General features: G+C 36.6%; 1 protein-coding gene across 4 annotated transcripts in view; it reads left to right on the forward strand.

The window, feature by feature from the left end:
* The window catches only part of nrp2.S (neuropilin 2 S homeolog), a 93,339-nt gene extending 73,967 nt beyond the window's left edge, over positions 1-19,372 (forward strand). For 2 of the 4 annotated variants that reach the window (XM_018237402.2, XM_018237403.2), the window contains 2 exons: positions 15,958-16,014; positions 16,125-19,372. In XM_018237402.2, the coding sequence (XP_018092891.1) occupies positions 15,958-16,014; positions 16,125-16,417 (350 nt within the window). In that variant the 3' untranslated portion in view covers positions 16,418-19,372. 4 annotated transcript variants of the gene reach the window in all.
* Positions 19,373-22,510: the final 3,138 nt, after the last annotated feature.

Below are 22,510 nucleotides of genomic sequence, written 5' to 3' on the forward strand. Positions count from 1 at the left end.
TGTATACAGTTCTAACACACACAAACACTGTGAGCAAAAACATGGCTTTTAGCACCTGTTTTTTGCACCTTAACCCCTTCCCCGTGATCATTGAGTCCTAAGCTACTTTGTTATTTTCCCTTTTCAGAGTTGTATGGGTTTTTTCATTTCCTAGTCCTCATGTGTCTATTACCATTTCCAACAATGGAAATCTTGCTTTATGGCAGGAATTTTAATTACTCCACCCATGATCTCATTTTTATTAACTGCTACTTGGAGATGCCTGTGGCTGATCTAACAATGACAGCGAAAGTATCAAGAAAGTATAGAGAAGGAAAATAAACTGATACATTTAATTTGAAAACTGTCTAAAAATATGAACTCTAAGCTTCAAAAATAAATGTAAAAAATAAATGGTAATAATAAATAAATCATAATAAAGGGGGTTAAAATGTGATGACTGTATTTCTGAAGCTCTTAAACAAAGCCTAATACAAATGACTTAAATATGCATTTGCAGAATTGAAGTTCATTCTTTTCTTTTTGGCAATTTGATTACTTTTATATAAACGCCAAATGCTAATAACCCCTAGAAACAAAAATGCAGGTATTTGCCAAGATCATAGCTAAATATTAGTCTTTTGTTCTTATTGACTTGAAATAACAATGAGTTGTAAAACAAAAGCCTCTTAAACTTTAACTTACTGGTGCATCTACCACTTATTATATATATACTAGAATTTCTCAGTATGTCAGGGCTCCGTTTGAAGAGACTCGTAGGAGAATTTATGGAGGGAAAAGTCTTCAAAAAATGTGTGGCAATATTCAGCGATATACACAAATGACTCTTTTTTTTTATAACTAAAATTTATAGCTCAGCAGTGGGTAAAGAAAGTGTTTTGTTTGAGATTTTCTAAACTGGTTACATACTGGCCAATTCTTATGGCAAACATTTTGTCCATAAATATCATGCAGAGAGGGAGTGTAACCCTGTCAGTTCCATATCATCCCCTATAGATATAAATGCTGATAAGGGAGTCACATGATTGTCAGCCTTGAGTGGCTGATGAACCACACATGGAACCAGCAGTCATTTCAGTTGAAATTAATATTAAATTATATAGTTGCTCCTTTTGTCACCCACTTAATTTGGATTTTACCATCTGTGTTCCTTATAATTGATATACCATACCTTTACCTTATTTGTTGTTTTGAGGAGGGGAGTTCTGAAATTTCCTTTTCTGCAGTACTTTCTGTCTGAGCTTGGCTTAGTTTTGCAAATAATATCAACTACCATGACTGTGAGCCTAAAGGCAGAGCCAAAGAAAACATAGCAACATCTTGCCCAGTACTAAAGAATAGCATGTTCCCAACGGTTTATATTTAGCTGAAAATTGTGCATCTTTCTCTGTGTATTTGCCTCTCAGTAGTAATGCTAGAAAATCACAGTATATTGATTGGTCACATTTAACTAATATTTAAATGGAAATGATATATATATATATATATATATATATATATATATATATATATATATATATATATATATATATATATATATATATAAAAACAAGTAAGAAGAAATATAATAAACAGGCATACAGGTACCTCTCTTTACAGTTTGGCTGTATTAGGTGGTTTAATTCTATGGCACATAGAGTTTAGCACAATTCACCAATTAGGGTAAACTCTCTGGCTCTCTGTTGACCTGCACAGGATTTTTAGCAGCAGGTTTATCAAAGGGTTAAATAGAGTTAATTCTGTTTACATACTTTGATTATCATGCCCCTGAAAATCCTATACAAGTGAACAGAGAGCTGCGAAAGTCCCTTCTGTTGCAAAGCCTATTTTCAAATTTTCAGATAAATATTCCCTTTATATGTTTACCTTTGGAATGTAACACCTGTTACTGATAAAATTGCTCATAGGAGCACCACTAGTGAGTGTGGAGGTGGGTCAGTAACAGATAAGCTGTTGCTTTTTTATTTGTAACAGATACATGTTTGTGATGTCTGCGATTACTTGTTGGAAATGTATTGTTTGTTTGAGACACACATACAAGTAGATAGACACAAAGAGATCCACATAGATAGTGAGGCGTGATACTGAGACATGCAGAATGACGCAGAAAGAGTTGTAGTTATAGAGACACACACATACAAGTAACATACAGGGGTTGGTCACAGAAAGGGAAAGGAAGACACAGGAACAAAGATGTACATGTACAAACAGAGAAGTAGGTGTTTGAGACAGAAAGAGAAGGAGAAACACAGTGATGGGCACAGAGAGAGGGAAAGAGGTACACAAAGACACACACGCATAAACAAGAGTAGTTCAGACATCTACACCCTTAGAACATAGAAAGACATAGTGCAACATGCAAATTGTGTGAAGAATAGGATTTAAAATGAACTAGGTAGACATATGCCATAGAGTAAGAAAATATTGGACACTGTATTGTGTATGTCCTGTATTGTATGTTGATCAGAAGGCAGAGGTGAAAACAGAATTGGGTTATTTTTTAATCTATGAATAGCAAATACAGTCATCCAGTAGAACAATTAAAAAACAAAACTAACAACTCATCCCATGTGCAACTTCACTTTGGCATGCTTTCCTTCTGTTTCCTTCTGTTAATGTAGCCTGTCACCCCTGACTAATTCATCTTACTCAGAGGTTGACTTACCCTTGCATTAAAGCATAATAAATTGTCAAGCCTGTTCTGGTTAAATTGACAGATTAAGAAAAGGAGAAGCATTGCTGAGTAAGCAACAGACAGACAAATACACATGATAAAGGATATTGGCCGAGCCAGTCTTATAGGAAACTGTGTTTTTCAAGGTTCAGCCATAATGTGGTCCTGTACTCGCCCCTCAGAAATTTAGCTGAGTGTCTTTTTTTATCAACATAAATTTAGAAAATCACCAAGGCCAATCTGGCTCGAAGTAGAACCTTTTCACAGGCGTCCCTGATCATTGTGACAATTCTTCCATGTTTTACTGTTGGAGATTTAAAGCTACTGTTGTGTTTTCCACCCTCTTCTCAAGTGACTATTTTATGTCCTCAGATAAACTCTTAGTCATTTATGAGGGGCAAAGCTTTGTAGACTGTACACCGTAGATACAGTAGTTCTTGTTTAGAACTACGAGCAAATTAAATTACTGTTAGCTTTTTAATTGTTCAATAGGCCATTAACTATAATAATATGATGCCTGAAATCAATACAAACTGTCCTCAGTTCTAAAATCAAAAGCAACATATGTTATGTTGACAACTAAGCCTCTAAAACAGAGAGAGATTGGCACAGGCTGTAATGATATAATACTGTTCTACTTCATGGATACTGATAACTATACAGTTCAAACAAAGATGACCTACGGTAGATATAGAGCCAAGACTAACTAGTATCGAAGCAAGAAATTTCTTCATTTTTAATTTAATTCTCCATCATTTTGATTGAGAATGGCATGTGTTGCATGTACTTTTTTTTAACTTGATCAGTGGCCATGTCCTTTTATGTTCATAATCGCATTACTCTTACACAAGTCCAGAAAATGAAACCATAGCTTATGAAGTTAAAACGAAACAGCAAGAAATTCCTGTAAGTCAGACCAGAAACCAAACCATCTGAACATTTAGGGGCATATTTGACGAAGGTCGAAGTTAAAAAAACTTCGAACTTTGAATTCAAAAAGACCAATCGAATGGAGGTCGAAGTTTTTTTGGGTTCGAAGTGGACCAAATTCGTACTTCGAATCGTAAGATCGTACTTCGATTCAAAGTTTTTTTAACTTTGACCTTTGATCTCCCAAACTCCCCCAATTGCCTCCATACAGGTTTTAAGAGGTCCCCCATAGGCTAAAACAGCATTTCGGCAGCTTTTAGGTGGCGAATGGTCGAAGTTTTAAAGAGACAGTACTTCAAAAAGTTTTTTCAAATTCGAATCGAAGTATGACTATTCCCTAGTCGAAGTACACAAAAAATAGCTTGAATTTGAAGTTTTTCACTTCTAAACTTCACCTCGACCTTTGATAAATCTGCCCCTTAGAGGAGTTCCCTCTTGTAGAACACATTGCCGGAGAGCCCACTCATTTTTTCACAGCTGCTGTGTCTTGTCTAAAATAAAGTGAGTGGTTGGTCACTGGTTAAATGTGGATATGAAGTATTTTACACCAAAACAATTTCTAATATAGCACTCTAGAGCATACAGTCTATAATTACACTGTGTTTAGAAATAATACCTATAAATAGAGTATCACCTTGCAGTTGTATCTCTGAGTATCTTTATGCTTAATCTTTGCGTCACTTTGATATTTTTTGTGCACTATAAAAATCCCACTAAGTCATACAGAAGTAGCGCCAGAAAGATAAAGACCTTGGTTGTAAAGAAAAACATCTAAAACTGAAAAACCCACAAAACATCCATATTGTGTAGCTTGGATGGATCATTAAATCCATACACATTAACAAAATAAACCCCTTCTTTAATTTAAATTTCAAACAAAGCATGAGATGAGCTGTTTCCAATTTCCTTCTGTTGCTTCCTAAGAGAGCAGACTAACATAACATCTTACACTTAAAAACAAACTATGAAAAAACAAGTGGTTGCTTCTACCAATATTTTCTAATGTCTAATGTTACTGAAAATACTGGAGGAGTTTACACAGCTTAAGCCATTCCCTTATGGCCTACTCATTGAGTCTTTGTCCTAAAGTATCAGATGTTGTGTCATTTGGCAATATAAGTATATAAACAATTGCAGTCATCCATATTTTTACCATTTAGATTGGGAATACAGTCCTGTCATTTCAGGGTCAGCAGGCTGAATTTTTTGCTCTGACAAGTCAGATACAATCTGTTTGGGGTTATACTGCCTCCTGTTGGGCCCGCAACCAGAGTGCTTGTTCAGCAACTTAACTGAAATGGCCCACTTTATCTATCTACACCCCTGTCCCATATCCTCTGTTTCCTTATATATAATTCTGCTGTTTAGGAAAGGTCTATACTGAACATTTGGTTGAGAAAAATATTTTCTCAAATCTAAGAATTATTTGATAGAGCATTACATTGTTCACAGTTTCTTTCATTTAGTAGGATTGTGCTAATTTAAGAACAGCATGTATGATTTCTGATGATTTGAGTTTGAGTCCTCCTAAATCCCAGCTAGCAACACTCTTCTGTATCTCTCCACCAGGGGGCACCCTACTACCAGGGAGCGAGCCCACAGTGGACACGGTGTCAGTGCAGCCCATTCCAGTCTACTGGTATTACGTTATGGCAGCAGGAGGTGCTGTTCTGGTGCTGGTCTCCGTCGCACTGGCCTTGGTGCTCCACTACCACCGATTCCGCTATGCGGCCAAGAAGAGTGACCCTGCCATCACCTACAAAACTTCACACTACACCAACGGGGCCCCCTTGACAGTGGAGCCTACTTTAACTATTAAATTAGAACAAGATGATCGGGACCACAGCTCGCCGTGCTGAGGGCAATCCTGATGCAGGATCTAGACTTAACAGACTCCAGAAAGTTGGCTCAATTTGCACTTTTATCCTCTCATCCCTTACATCCCTGTGACACTTCGTTCTTCATACTCATAGACACCTGGTTCCCATGACTGTCTCTAAAATCTAAATGCTGCATCTTGGAAATGTTTGAGAAAAAGGCTCTGCCTCCTACAGCCTAAATGCTTTTTCAAATTTTTTTAAAAGACTAAAATTTTGAAGGATCTATTGGTTTAATTTTGCATTCCTTCTGCCAGATGGAAAAAAAAATCCCTGAAAACATGAAGGAAGGTCTGGAAGAGTATCTCCCTCTAACCACTTAATCCTGTTTCTTTCTCTGTATATTCCTGATTGATTATATTGCAAGGGGGAGTGATTTGTAGGAAACTAAATAAACAAACACAATTTATATAGTGAAAATAAGCCACCATAAAGGTCAATTTAGTGAGGCATAATGTGCCTTACAGCTCAGCTCCATTTTTTCTATATTTTTAAATAGAAGAAAGAACAATAGGACCTGGTACCTTGAATTGTGAAACCAACCCCACTGTGTTGCAGAGTTAATTTTTTCTTTGTTGAGGTCCATAGGCCAATGGTATTAATCTCTCAGCACCAGCCCATACGCCACACTAAACAGCTCAGGTTTTAATGGATATCCTCACAGGAACTCTGTATCGATTGGAATTATCACCTACTTAATTATATTCCCGTGTTTCTTTGAGGATACCTTGAAAAGTGTCTTTGAGGGGCAAAGGGCTGGTGTTGAGAACCACTACCGTATGTCTATATTTGAACTGCTTTGTATCACACAAAAGTAAAATTAGCTAATCTGCTAGTAGACCACACATCTACATTATGAGAAAAACATGAATAGAAGGATTTTTTTTCATCACACATCAAGGAAAGGGTTGGAAACCTCCATTCTTTTTTTCACAAGGCTTTTATAACATATATGCAACTGTAACACTGACGGAGAGAGTTTTTTTACCCTTTCACTGCCATACTGAATGTAGCATTTCTCAGACTGCCCAACCACCATTAAAAAGGTACTCCTATCTTGGAATTAATAGCACTGGGTATGCATTTATATTTTGACTGCCTTGATGCATCTGTCTTTTAGGTGGGACCCTTATACATAAACTAAGCAAAACTGTTTTTGTTTGTAATTCTCACTGATCACTACCAATCCTGTCCATGCCCCAATGATATTAGGTCAGTCTCTAAGTTGCTAAGCCATGCTTTCAATTTGTCATATAACAAGATGGTTATCACCCAATGAAATTAAGATGTATTTTGAAGTATAGAAGGAAGACTATGGCACAAAGAAACAGTGAGGCAGGAATACAAGCAGAAATAGAATTAGAAGCACTTCTTCAAAATAACAAGCAAAGAAAAAAAAATCAAAGGATTAGTGTGCCTACAACAGTGAGGACAAGTTAAGGCCAAAGGTGCCATTCTGTGACTGCAAGTCCCACAGAGAATCTTTAGTCCTCATTTTGTTGCAAGGTGAAAATACTTAGCTAACACTTGAGCACAGGTTGAGCTAAAAGTTAGTTTCTTATTTAACTGTACAGACTGATGGCTCATATTGTGGTAGTTTCAATAAATAAAAATGTAATATTTAGAAACAACTGAGACCATCTTTTATGATGAAGAGCATTTAAAGCCTCCAAAATATTACCAGGATATCCTGCAGGGAATACAGTGTCCAACCTAGTATAACATAATTGTTATAAATATGGCAGCTGTCAGTGCAAAGAAAGAAATTGACACATCTAAACCATTACAGGCTTCACATATGTAATATAAGTTAATACATTTCCACATAGAAAACATTGTTTTGAAAGCCTTAAAACAATGGTATATCATTAATAATGTTATCATACACTATTAGAAAATGTGGATTTTTTTTCATATGGAATAACTCTTAATTACCAGGGGCAACAAAGCTTCTTACTGTCAAACATAATCCAACGTAAGATTCTTTTCAGCAGCAGAACTATAAGGGTAATATGTCTGCATCGGTTCCTCAAGAAATAGGGGTATATTTATCAAAGAGTGAAGTTAATAGTGAAGTTCCGCCACTAGAGTGAAATTCCGCCACTCTTCATTCATTTCTATGGGATTTCTATAGGCGTATTTATCAAAGGGTGAACTTTAACTTTCACCCATTGATAAATACGCCTTTCAAAATCCCATAGAAATTAATTGACAGCTGCGGAATTTCACTCTAGTGGTGGAACTTCACTCTTTGATAAATTTACCCCTTATAATGGTGAGTGAAATTCCGCAGCTCTCAATTCATTTCTATGGGATTTTGAAAGGCGTATTTATCAATGGGTGAAAGTGAAAGTTCACCCTTTGATAAATACGCCTATAAAAATCTCATAGAAATGAATGGAGAGTGGCAGAATTTCACTCTAGTGGCGGAACTTCACTATTAACTTCACTCTTTGATGAATTTACCCGTAAGTATTGGAATTATATTATTTATGGCACAATGACAAAAAAGGGGTAAACCTTCATCTCTGGGCAATAGTCAATGCCATACATACAGGGGCCGATTCATGAAGCTCGAGTGAAGGATTCGAATTAAAAAAACTTCGAATTTCGAAGTGTTTTTTGGGCTACTTCGACCATCGAATGGGCTACTTCGACCTTCGACTACGACTACGAATCGAACGATTCGAACTAAAAATCGTTCGACTATTCGACCATTCGATAGTCGAAGTACTGTCTCTTTAAAAAAAACTTCGACCCCCTACTTCGGCAGCTAAAAGCTACCGAACTCAATGTTAGCCTATGGGGAAGGTCCCCATAGGCTTGCCTGAGTTTTTTTGATCGAAGGATATTCCTTCGATCGTTGGATTAAAATCCTTCGAACCGTTCGATTCGAAGGATTTAATCGTTCGATCGAAGGAATAATCCTTCGATCGTTCGATCGTAGGATTTGCGCTAAATCCTTCGACTTCGATATTCGAAGTCGAAGGATTTTAGTTCCTAGTCGAATATCGAGGGTTAATTAACCCTCGATATTCGACCCTTCATACATCTGCCCCTTAGTGATTCCTATTATCTATCATGTTCATTCAACTGAGACTATTCCTGGGGAAAAGATGCAGAAACAAAGCCCCTTGTATATGTATTGTCACTATAGTTATTTGCAATTTAACCTTATTTCAAACTTTTGCCTACCATTACCATCTGTCCTGCCTAATGATGTCTATAGCCCAACTCCAAACCAGTACAAACAATAGGCTACAAGCAATGGCGTAGCGAACACACTACTGTACAATACCATAACAATAATGTGTTTTTTGTAATTGTACAAAAATAACTGTCACTCTCACAATTTACAGTTTCAGTGTTTGTGGAGCTTGAGAACAATCGATTTTACATACATTTTTAAGTAGCAATTGGGTGGCCTTATATGCTAAGTGACATAGAAATGTATATTTTTTTGTATCCATGCTGTTATTTTGGTGTTTGAATGTAAATCTCACAGATATAGTATACAGTGCACTGCTGTGTATAAATAATTTATGCGCCTTTTGTATTAGAATTGTTTTGTCCGTCAAACATTTACTTAGAATTCTTCTAAAGTGCACATTAGGAATGTGCCCAAAGCGTAATATGTTTTGTACATTATCAAGCTCACAGGGAGGTGGTCAAGGAAAATTGTCGCCCTGTCCCAGATGGCTGGTAGAGATGACTCTTTATTCTGGTTCATGTCACATAATTTGATGTAGATTTGCACATCTCACATAGGCCCAATTAACTACCAACATTTCTGTTGATTTTTATTGTTTGGTGCAAAGGAAGAAGAATTTATTTTGTAACTAGAACACTGATATATCATTGGGGCTGGGAAATAAATGTTACAGTACAACGCTGCAGCAAACTGAAATGTCAAGCCCACCATTATAGTTGTTATTCGTTACAAATCCCAACATCCCCCTACACCCAGGTCCTCTTAATAGTAGGTAGAGGGTCACATGACCGAAATCCCTGATGCAGCACATACAGTAAAGATTAAGGAGGCAAATGCCATTCTAAAATCTCCTTATTCTGCTTTTGTTGTATCTACAGAAGCAATCATCTATTTGTTTTGATAATACACTGAATCCGCAAATTGTTATGTTTGATAAAGAAAGACAAAAAGCCTGTTATAATAATGATATTGATTGCTTGTTGTTATGTAACACACACAGATTCTTCCGCATTGGGCACAAACATGTGCTGCATCAATTTTTGGTTTCACAGTTTTATGCATGAAAGCTTGTCCTGTATATCAGGGACTGTGCAAAAACGGTAGCAACCAGAAAAAAGGGAGCCACGGATATCTAAACACATCTAAAATAACAATTGGCACTTTACACTTTTGTATCTGGCCCCTTATTACTTCAATTCTATATAGACAGCGTGAAGGCCTTGAAAGATACTGTATGTATGCCATTTGACACCAATGGAAAAACATATAGCTTTTCAAAATAGCCTGGCTGTTTGAGGATGATGGGAGTTATAGTTTCCTAACAGTTGCAGGGTCTTGGTTTCACTTCCCTGTGATATATCATTGTGCAAATCATTTGCATCCTACTGGAAACACATATAAACCCTCACCAGCTGTTTCCAGGCTGTCTCACCGCACCATGCATTATCTGCTTTTTGAATCAGCAAAATGGTTAAGGTGAAATGGGTTCATATATTTTTTTGTAACGCACTGAAATCGAGACATTTCCTATGGTTTAATCACAAGAGGGGACTTACAGCAAGTCTTTAGAAATCCCATCAGTCTTATAGTTAGTGTGTCAGACAGCATCCCTCTATCTATTGCTCTGTAATTGGTAATTATGCTGCTAGTTTTCCCTCATCTGCTGAATCCAACAGCAGTATCTAAGGCTTGCCATCTGTTACCACATGCTTAGAACAAAAGTTCAGCTATTGTAAATATCATTTACTGTTTGGCATTAAAAGTGAATGCGAGAATAACAATGAAAAGAGAAACAGACAGCTTTGTGCAAAAATAAGGAACTTTGTTGAGCCTTCTGTTTTATCTTGAAATGGTGACGGCTTTATTTCATATTCAGTCCTGAGGTTTTCTTTTTAATCTTTTCTTTCCTTAGACACAAGTCACACATCCCTACTGATTCTCCGTTTCTAATAACATCTATTTTTTTGTGAAAGAAAAAAATGTGCTTTAGAAAGCGATGGAGATCATTTGGTTGTAAAACCACTGTGTTATGCTCAATGCCCAATAGGGTTATTGCTAAATTTCAGCTCTCGAAACAAGCCATAGGGTAGCAGAGAGAAATGATGGCGAGTCTATCACTCACTGGGAATCTTTCATTAAAGGGATACTGTCATGGGACAAATTTTTTTTTCAAAATAAATCAGTTAATAGTGCTGCTCCAGCAGAATTCTGCACTGTTAATTCATTTTTTTAAAGAGTAAACAGATTTTTTTATATTCAATTTTGAAATCTGACATTTGGCTAGACATATTGTCAATTTTCCAGCTGCCCCAAGTCAAGTGACTTGTGCGCTGATAAACTTCAATCACTCTTTACTGCTGTACTGCAAGTTGGAGTGATATCACCACCTCCCTCCCCCCCCCCAGCAGCCAAACAAAAGAACAATGGGAAGGTAACCAGATAACAGCTCCCTAACACAAGATAACAGCTGCCTGGTAGATCTAAGAACAACACTCAATAGTAAAAACCCATGTCCCACTGAGACTCCTTCAGTTACATTGAGAAGGAAAAACAGCAGCCTGCCAGAAAGCATTTCTCTCCTAAAGTGCAGGCACAAGTCACATGACCAGGCGCAGCTTGGACATTCACAAAATGTCTAGCCCCATGTCAGATTTCAAAATTGAATTTAAAAAAATCTGTTTGCTCCTTTGAGAAATGGATTTCACTGCAGAATTCTGCTGGTGTAGCACTATTAACTGATGCTTTTTGAAAAAAACATGTTTTCCGATGGCAGGATCCCTTTAAGGGAATATTATTTACGTTCCCATAGATTCATGTTCTGTCCATTTATAATCACTTTGGATTAACAGTGTATTTACTTTTGCTACCCTATGCCACCAATGAGAATCTTTAGAATTTTTTTTAATACACTTTGAAAAGCTTTAAAGAGATACTGTTGTCACATTTTAAAAATGTCTGGAATACAAAGCAGACCTAGGAATTAATCCTGTGCTGCATTGTGCAGCCCTTTGTTGCCCCAAATGCCTGTTGGGTTGACTCACAGCATGTATAGTTGGTATGTGCAGACCTACCCAATCTTAATGAGTCCTAGTTTACTCATATCTATTGGGTGCAAGTACTTTCTTGGGAAAATGTTTTAGGAGCCACAGCTTAAGACCCTACTGTAAGTCTGTTCATAAAAAGAATCTTTTAGCACAGGAAAAGAAAACTGGTGGTAATTTTTAAATTTCAGGGCAAATAACTTTGTATAAGCATAAATCCAAGGCTATTTACAGACCAATAATTTGGATCCTTTTAGTGCTTGCTTTTAGTGCTTCACCTGTTTTTTAGCTACAGTGGACATCATCCAAGGCACAGCAGTGTTCTACATAAATTTACACCTGCTGTTAAAGTCACAGTTTGCCTGTACATCCTACAGTGCGCGGAAGGGTGTAAACAGGTGTCAGAAACCCAGATAGGACTCTGTTATAGACATGCACACACAGAGCTTATTATTCATACTAAGCACATGCACAGTAGTGGATCTCTTTGCTAATGCATTAATGTCTTGCCTATTTGGAAATCAAATATTGACTGTTAGGCATAGATGGATAATTCTTGCAATATCCATCCATCTACAGCACCCCATCTGTACATACAGTAACGCTACCTCCACAGGTAGTGAAACAAACAAACAAACAAAAAATTAGTTGTGTTGTGTGTATCTGTCATCATAAAGACTACTATCTTATTATAAGCCATTTTTTAAATTAAAATATGGCCCATAGGCCTCCACAATATATAATTTTCATAAATATTTCCACATACTATAGAATGAACATAGCCACTATTTTGCTTCCAACATAAGGGGGTGCAGCTTCTAACACTGGTTGTGCTTTATGACAAACGACTTTTTTTATTTGGAAGTCCCACTGAAATTACTGCTTGTTATAGATCTTTAATTGTTTTTCCCTGTTCCTTCCCCTGAACCCTGGAATCTCTTGCTTTGCTCTCTGCCTGTGAATGAACGAAAAAAAAAAAATGTTATGGAAATTTGAATCTTATTTGAAAATGTGCTGTGTGGAATGTAATTAAAGAATGATATTTTTGTACGAACATCTGTTTCTTTTTATTTATCACTGGAAATGGTGCGTGCACTTAAACAGTTTAGGCTTTCAGGCGCTTCAACAAATCCACAGCTTTTTTCATTTATTCTTTCTCATCCATTGGTTAAAATGGTGTCAGCATTTTGCCTGTATCTTGGATGTTTCTAGCAATTAGCCACCGGGGACAATTGTGACCGTCGTTCCGGGATTTTAGTAAAGTTGCTAAGTGCTAAATTGCCCGAATGTGATTATAATGATGATTGTCCTCCCTCTGGTGTATTATGAAAAATGGAGTATTGTTTCCTATCTCCCCACAGATCCTTAGAAGAAACGAATCTGCACCACATGTGCGTCACATACTTAAACAAATTATCATGTCATTTTTTTTTTTTTAAAAACTGAGCCTTTGGTCCCTCAACCTTAGTATCTGTATTCAGATATACAGCACATTTCTGTAATATGTGGCCCAAACAGTTAAAGGTGCATTTAAGTTGTATTACCTTAGTTTAGAAATACTATGATGGATATTACTAATTATTACTAATACATAATGTATGATATATATTTCATCATCAGTGGGTCAATAAGGGCATAGACAATAAAAATCCTCTTTAAGAGGGTAGTTTTAAAGTCAAACTTGTTTCCGAGGGCACAGAGCACACTTCCCATTCAATAAACCCCCCATAGAAAAAACCTCCAGCAAAGTCAAGGGGACTTTATTGTTATCGACTCCCAGAAAGCCACATAATATGGAATTGACATATACAGATATGGGACCTGTTATCCAGAATGCTCGGGATTTGGGGCTTATCGCATAACAGGTCTTTCAGTAATTTGGATCTTCATACCTTAAGTCTACTAAAAAATCATGTAAACATTAAATAAATCCAATGGGCCGGTTCTGTTTACAATAAGGTTTAATTATATGTTAGTTGGGATCAAGTACATGGTACTGTTTTATTGAAAAATAAAACAGTACCATGTACTGAGAAAAAGGTAAATTTGGATAAAATGAAGTCTATAAGAGATGGCCTTTACTTAATTCAGAACTTTCTGGATAACTGGTTTGCAGATAACAGATCCCGTACCTATAGTAGTAAAGTGTAATATTAGCACATGGTAGTTACAAGTATGAGATAGGGTTGAGTAAACCTAGTAAAGGGTGGTTGGAGTGAGGGTAATATATCCAGTGAAACCCAAGTGCATCATTAAAATCGTGCACTATTTTTTGTGTTATTGGGGCCAATAAACTGCCACTCTGTCTTGTCCCGCGTATAGCCACCTTTCATGGTACTGTTTTATTGAAAAACAAAACAGGAACATGTACTGAGAAAAAGATAAATTTGGATTATTTGGATAAAATGAAGTCTATAAGAACCTTTAAACTGAGATATTGTGTGTCTTTTGCTAACCCAACAGTTTCAATCTTTTGAGAACAATTATTTGGCACTCTAATGACAATCAAAGAGCAGGGGTATGGCGAAGTGGCATATGTTTTTGGAATCCTGACCACATCTTACACTCAAAGTCTGAATGAGAGCAGAATTGTGTCAAATGCTCTCACATAAACATGAAATGGGTTTTATTCAGGCTTTTTATTACAGACTGAACGTTTTTAAACACCAGCAGTTTTAAGTTAGCCCATAATGGCTGAATTTAATTAGTCACTGTAGAATCTGCCATCTCGCAGGATCTAAATACTTTTCCTTAACTCGCATTTTTTTTCTTACTGTCTTTTCTCGCTATCACATCCTCTCTCTCTATTTTTGTTTTCCCTTTTCCCATTATGTCTCTTCACAATTCCTGTTCTTTTCTATTCCTTTTAATAAATTCTTTATTATACATTATTTCCTTCATTCTTTTCTCCCATTCTTTCATTTTCTTTTTTTTATAGAACTATAAGAACACATTTATTTCTGGGCCCATTAGAAGTTTTCCTGATCTCTTTTAGGCCAGTCCAGCTTTGTTGTGTTTTATGTTATGTTTTAAGATGTGCTTTGTGTTAAAGCTCCAAGCTCTTTAGAGCCTACCCACTTTTGTTACTGGCTCTTCTGCCTAATTGTGTGACAGAATTTAAATTGGGGAGATTAATATTGATGTGTATTTATGATATACTGTATTCTTTTGGGGGATGGTTTATCATATATTGTACTATGGGGTCCAGATTTATTCCTAGCAGTTTTACCTTGTTTTTATCACCACTTTCCTGACTATAAGGAAAAAAGACCTGACGCTCAGGAAAGTGTTAGCAAATTGTCGCATTTATCAAAGCTGAATGGTCAAGGGAATTCATTTCCAATGGCACTAACACCCGTCCAATGCAAATTGCATGATCAAGATTCAGACAATTATTTTCCAGACTGGAATGATGTTGTTCCAACAAGGAAAATGCTTTGTGAAGGGTAACTTTTTTTCTCAAAGTGCTGACCGTTGTTGCCACTTGGTAAAATTTTCTGATCATTAATAAACTGAGCTCCTTGGTGGTGATGTGAGCACTCCAAGCGTCATGTTTTGGTAATCGTTTTCTATACATTTAAAGTACAAAAGCTGCCAGTATAGGACATGCATACATAAGTGTTCCATGCCTAATTTTATTAAAACAGTGTGTTTTTACACTGGATAGAACTCTACAGCTGCCTAAATGGAATTTAAAGCTGACTTTATTTGTTGGATCTGCACTAAGCACAAAGAATGTTGGCTATGCTATTTAAACTTTAATCGGGTGGCCTTCAGCCTTGCCTTGATCTCTTCTGGGTGGTCCAAAGGAATTTACTTCACTAAGAATTTGTACTTAATGTCAGCAAAATAAGATGTTTAAATGTAATTCTGAGATTACACCTGCCTTTCTCTGAATGTCAAAAAGGTGTTCCCATGGAGGTACAGATGCCTGAAATGTCTTGAAGTGCTTATTTTAAGACATACTTACATGTGTCTTGGCTCTAGAGTAAGCTCTCCCTTTCTAAATAAATCTATAATGATATGAATGTATTTATTTTACAGACTTAATGATTAGAACTCTGACTATATGCATAATTAAAGAGCATTTTTTGGGTTATACTGTTGAAATTTATGATGCATATTTTTTCATATTTAATTGTGTTGTCATTTTATAAAAAAGAGATTTTTTTAATACAGTTCTGTTTGATAAAAATATATATATTTTTTTTCATTTTAAATTAGTGGATATTCCAGTACTAAATACTGACCTGGGGCACAACTTTGTCAGAGGAAAAATTGGTAAGTTGAAACGAACGTCTTTCAGATAACAATATTAGGGTAACACAATCATTAATTTTAATACATTCTTTATAAATGCTAATTGTTCTTAATTGTTTTTTATGTTTTAGGTGATGAACTCTACACAGCTCTCCCTACCAGCAATGTGGTAACGCCAAGATCTGACAAAGAGGAAAGTTGGCTTTACACCCTGGATCCAATACTGGTCACCATCATTGCAATGAGCTCTCTTGGAGTTCTTTTTGGGGCTATTTGTGCAGGCCTTCTACTTTATTGTACTTGCTCCTATACAGGCCTCTCATCTCGTAGTTCCACTACCCTTGAAAATTATAATTTTGAACTATACGATGGCATCAAACACAAGGTGAAAATGAACCCCCAGAAATGTTGCTCAGAGGCATGATGGAATGTACCATTACAACACTGTACAATAATTTGGCTTGATGAAGACAGCTTTCGGAAGACGCCTATTGGAACTGAACACGAAGGATAAAAGTAACTAACACAGTTACTATTCTATGTGATGCTACCGATATTTTTAAAAAGACCCAAAAATAAGCATGTGTTCTCAAATGGAGAAAACCCTGAACCAATTGCCTAAAAGGTTGTGGTATTGCGATTGCCAACCCTTCTGCTAAATCCACATTAATCTGTTTTTTGTTTGAGTTTTCATCCATTCAAATGAGCAACATGCACACAGGAAAATGTTGCCCTGAGATTTTGAGCCTCTCATTTTAGAGATGTGCTGATTCTTTGTCTGTTGATTTTGGAAACAAGAGTAATGTCGCAGTGGAATAGACACTTTTGAATGAAAAGGTGCACAGTGATGTCATCACACAAGCAGAAAAGCCTTAACGTTTTGTGAATAAGAGCCATTTTCTACAACCAGGTCTCTTATGGAAAAGTAATAATCTGATTATTTAAGAGATTACAATATTTTCTCCCAACAAAATGCCTAGAACAAAAGACTCATTTCTAAAGGGTTTTATATTCAGAGCTGGCTTTGATTGTACCTTTTATGTGTTGTATGTTCAAGGAAGGTGGGAGTTTGATTACATTTCATTTTTTGTTTTGTTTTTGGTAAAGCTTTCAAAAACCCCATTTTACAGCTAACTGCCGTTTTCAGCATTGTGGCATATTCAGTTTAAGGTACTAAAAATATTTTTTTCTTTAGTATTTTAGATGAATGCTAAGGGTTTCAAAAGAGTTTAGAACAGGGTTAGCCAACTCACTACAGATAGAATTGTCTGTTAGCCACTAGATATCTTGTGCTAACCTGTTACTGAGGTTTCCAGTGGTTTAATTAGAAGTTTTAAACTTTCCATGTCAGATTTTGAATGCTTATAATTGTTAAAACAACCTGATTATACAAAAAATATTTCAATTGTTTGGTGTTTTGTATAAGTAACTGCCATAATGGGCAGATTTCCACTTAATTACTCTTGTCTTTAATACCCTTCTTTTCCTTTTGCCCATCACCTTGCTATTATTTATGTACACATATAGGGAGACTCTACCTTGAAAATAGGCTCATGCCACATGCTGAGTGACAGGTGAACATATAAATCATCATTTTGCAATTATAGTAGCTTTTTATGGAATGCAATCTGTAATATTTAGGGCACATAGTAAGTTCTCTAGCCCGATGTCATGTATTTCAAGCATGTGGGGCAGAGTTTGCTTGAAATTCATATTTAGGCATGTAAGAGTTGATTTCCACGTACAAAATAGAATTGGAATGTTTTATGATCAGAAAACCTGCCAGATTATGAAATACTCATGTTCCTTACATTTCAGCTTTGCAAACTCATATCTTCTAAAGCTAAAGACTGATTTTAAGATCCTTAAAGTGATGTTTGGTCACTCAACAAATACTTGTGTAAGCACTTAGCATTTTCCCTAAATTCTCTGTATTTACCCTATTTATTTTGGTGCCAGCACCAAATTATCACATGCATCAATGAGAGCATTTCTCTTTATAGGTTTCTAGGTTTAATTGTTCTTGTGCCAGAAAGATTTCTTGGTATGAGAGGGAAGTGTCTGCCTTGGAAATAATGATATGCCTTGAACTGAATATTGTTGTTTTAGCAAAATGGGAGATACTTGTTTATTATGCCTCCACGGAATCCTTTTTTTTCTAAAGGAAAACAGGTGTGGTTTATAGTGCGGTAGCAACTTTTTATGGAACCATTCTTCTTCATGCATACTACTGTTTCCTGCTTAAGTGCCTTCAAAAAGCAACGTTTTACACAACATGATAATACAGAAGAAGACACACAACAAATGTTAACTATATTTTACCATTTTCGAGAATTTTCTAAAAATATCCTTAAGTTCTCCCTCACATTCCTATTTGATCTATATGGTCAGGTGGCCTTATTTGGAAGTCTCTGGGTAGTTGTGTGTATCTCGTTTGCCAAACAATATTTAGACTCAGCTTAGTGGCAGTCTTTACAGATGGTCATCCATACAGGACTTTATGTTGTAAAGCATGTGTCTGGTTTGTCTGTTTATGTCTTATATGTTAGAATACAGGCAGCTATTTTGCTGAGAGTAACACTTGATGTATCAAATTTGCTATTGAGTCCCCCAAATATAGAACTGCAACCTTACCATAGAACAAAAAGCTACATGGAAAACTTTATTATAGCATATTGGTACCTTTGTAACACTGTGTTTAGCACAAAGGGCAAATCATCTGACACACTTTCAGATGAGCTTCAAGATCTTACTGAGTGCCTCCTTGACAACATAATGGATTCTTTTACACATTAACAATGACAGACAGTAGTTAATGTATTAGATATTGGTGTATTAGAACGTGGAAAATGATGGACTTTGTGATATGTGTCAAGAGTGTTTGCAGCTTTTTGGTAGTAGCCCCTTGACTTGTTTCTTAATTTTGCTGTTTACAATAATGCCCATTCACAATATTACCTCGCCATATTTTGTTTAATAAATAAATACAATGGTTTTTAACATGCAGAGAAACACAAGCAGTTAACACAACCTATTACATTTAAGCCAAATGTGTTCATTCAGTCTTATTACAACACAGAGCTCAGAAAACATGTCCAAGCATTCTCATATCAGTAACTCTAGTATGCACACTGTATGCCAATACAAGCTTCTCTATTAATTTCAGATAAAAATGTTTAAGTTATATTGGTAAAATACAGTATATCCTTTACTACATCTGAAGTCCTGTTCAAGCTACATTGGTAACACATTAGCCTAAAATATACATTGGCAAAGCAGAAATAGAAGTAGGCATTTTTCTTGGCTTGTTCCTTGGGAGGAGTGGAGAACCTACTGTGCTTTTTGTGTTTTCTTTCTCTCTCAAGGAAATTTTGTTAAACTGATCATTTCGGTGCATGAGTTGCTTTTAAATATTTCCTTAAAGGACCAGTAACATAAAAAAATTAAAAAAAAATGTGTTTCTACTAAAAAAAACAAAACCCACCAAGCCAGTTTTAACTTTCAATACACAAAGTCTTTATTAAGAAATGACTTACCAATTCTCTGCTTGCGCTCCTCTTCAGAAACGTCGACAGGGTGACGATCCATCGTGCGGCGATCGATTTCTCCTCCCTGGTTATCTCCTATAGAAGTAAGGGAGGAAAAATCGAGCACCGCACAATGGATCGGTAAGTAATTTTCTTAATAAAGACTTTGCAAATTGAAAGTTGAAACTGCATTGGTGTTTTTTTTTTTTCGTTTAAAAAAAAAAATGATGTTACTGGTCTTTTAAGGAGTAATATAGGTGAGGCCCTGTTTAACCTGCGCAACTCAGTTCAACATATTTGACAAATCAATCTTAGTCTAAAAATAGAGAGCAGGCTGCCCAATAAAAAACATAATAGTGCATATAATATAGACTGTGTATTGCTGACCAAAAGTACCATCATAGGAACTGTAGATTATTTAGGGTGGACTTTTTGGGTAAAGTCAGTAATCAGAAGGATTCAAATTCAAAACAGGAATAAATTGTTAAAATGTTCCTTGTAATATTTATGCTTATGTCCTCAAAATATTGATTGATTGACACTTGGCCTATACAAATGCAGATTTGCAAGTCTAACCATTTGATTCCTCTATGGATTTCATTGATCCGCATTATACAGTCATATCCTAAAGGTCACGACTAAATTATTAGCGCATAAAATAATTGCTCTGTTCTTCTGTAGAAATTTTATAAATGATGGTAATATGCTCACCTATCTGCCTTGTTGAGCTTTGCAGATCATTAAGGTTTCCACAAGAATGAAAGCACTGGAAGGATTCCTCTTTGGTATTACATAATTTGCCTGCTTCAATATTTTTACAACCATGAGTTCTGATGACAGATGGCTTGGCTTTGTTGTCTTTCTGAGAAGCTATTACCTGAAAAGCTGCATTATTAGTCATTGGCAAAAGGCAGGGCAGACCAAAAACAATAATGAATTTAAAAAAAAAGTTAGTATTCTTGATTAATGTTGAAGCAGTAATTACAAATTTCAAATTTAAACAGGATATCCAGGATGTACAATTAAACATTACTACAGACAAAAAAAACCCTGTTTCAGTATATTTTGTGTTTTTAGATACAGTACACTGCACACATTTTGCAACCACGTGCTCTGCTGTAAAACTAAAATTCACAATGAATTTATTGCTATTTGCTGCATTTTAAATCCTTCTCTCTCAGAGAGTCCAGCAGTGCATTGCCTTGCAGGCTTCTCTGGGGGAGTTTAAAAAACATCCTTCCATTTACTGGCTGAGCCAGAATAAATGGATTTAAAAGCTTTACTGTGATTCTTTATGTAAAAGAAAATACAATGTAAACTGTGTTATGTAATTTGTATAAACTTTTTTTTAAAAAGACTATTTAATAAATAATATGCCGGAAATGTTGTCTCTCTTTTGTAATGTCTCCTACTGAAGTTAAACTATACATAACATGAACAATATTTCATATAGAACGAACAATTGGTAGTTACGATTTCACTGAAAATCTGAAATGTACCAGCTGCAAGAAAGTGAGATTATAGTGGGTACAACAGAATAATGTATTTCTTCCACTAGAGGATTTTTTCTTTGCCTGTTAGTGAAAAGACATTGATTCTGAAACAGCTGCCCCTAAACTTATGGATCGTCTTACAGTATCAAACTTACAAAAGGTAGACTTGACTATGAAAAATATCCATCTGCAGATTTTAACCAACAGGTAGTGATGGGCGAATTTATTCGACAGGTGCGAATTCGTGGCAAATTTGCGCGATTTGCCGCCAGAGAGAAAATTCGTGGCAAAAATTCGGCCGTTTCACAAATTTTTCACCGTTTCGCGAATTTCGCGAATTTTTCGGCGGAGCGAAACGGCGCAAATTCGCCCATCACTACCAACAGGACAAACCTCTATCTGTGGTGAGGTATTGCCACTGTATCTGTTTAGAAAGGCTTACAAAAGCCACATGCTTTTGAATCAAGACAGACTGCATATATTTTTTGTATATGCTATATATCTTGCATGGGTGGTGATTAATGATTCAACATTCACTAGATCCACCAGCTGTGCCCTCCTTAGTGCCACCTTAAGTTGCAAACACTACAGTGGTTTGAGACTTGGTATATTGAGACTAACATAGGTCCTCCATTAAAAATTATTCATGTGTTCTGCCTTTGCAAACCCCACTTATACATGTGTTGAAGTCTACTACTCATTGGTATAACACTAATAAGACACAGTGCTATGTAATATGCTGGCACTATATAAATTCATGTTAATAATAATAAGACTACTGTCTACTAAGCAGTACGTTCTTGTGAAATGCTGTAGGTTCTATACCTGGAACTGGGGGTTTCCAGTCTTTTATACCTGTGAGCCACATTCAAATGAATTGGGGAGCAACACAAGCATGAAAGTTCCTGGAGGTGCCAAACAAGGGCTGTGATTGGATATTTGGTAGCCTCTATGTGGGCTGGCAGCCTACAGGAGGATCTGATTGGCACAACACCTGGGTTTATGCAACTAAAACTTGCTTTTAAGCCAAGACTTAAAAAATAAGCACCTGCTTTGAGGCCACTAGGAACAACAGCCAAGGGGTTGGTTAGCAAGGTCGTGGGTTAACTGTGAGAGATGTGGTAAATAATTCAGCAGGAGCACACACTGTGACAAGCTGCAGTGGAGGAACGAGGGCCTGGACTATGTGTAAGCAAGCAGAAAAGCTATGTGCCCAGCACCTCACCACCATTGCATCCTAGACACATGCCTCTTCTGCTTCCTTCTAGTTCTAGCCCTAAACAGGAGGATGAGCTGCTGTGGCTAGGAGCAGCGCTGGATTCGCTGAGCGGGCGCCCCCTAGGCCGTGCGCTACGCGCGGTCCTAGCGCCCGCCCGCACTACCACACGCTGGCGCAAAAGCGCCAGCGTGCGAGCGCTGAAGCACTGGGGAGCACAGGCAGCTGGGCGGCATGCCGCCCCCAAAAATATGCCGCCGTAGGCCCGGGCCTATGTGGCC

Source organism: Xenopus laevis, chromosome 9_10S (genome assembly GCF_017654675.1).
Source record: "Xenopus laevis strain J_2021 chromosome 9_10S, Xenopus_laevis_v10.1, whole genome shotgun sequence".
Lineage (NCBI taxonomy): Eukaryota > Metazoa > Chordata > Amphibia > Anura > Pipidae > Xenopus > Xenopus laevis.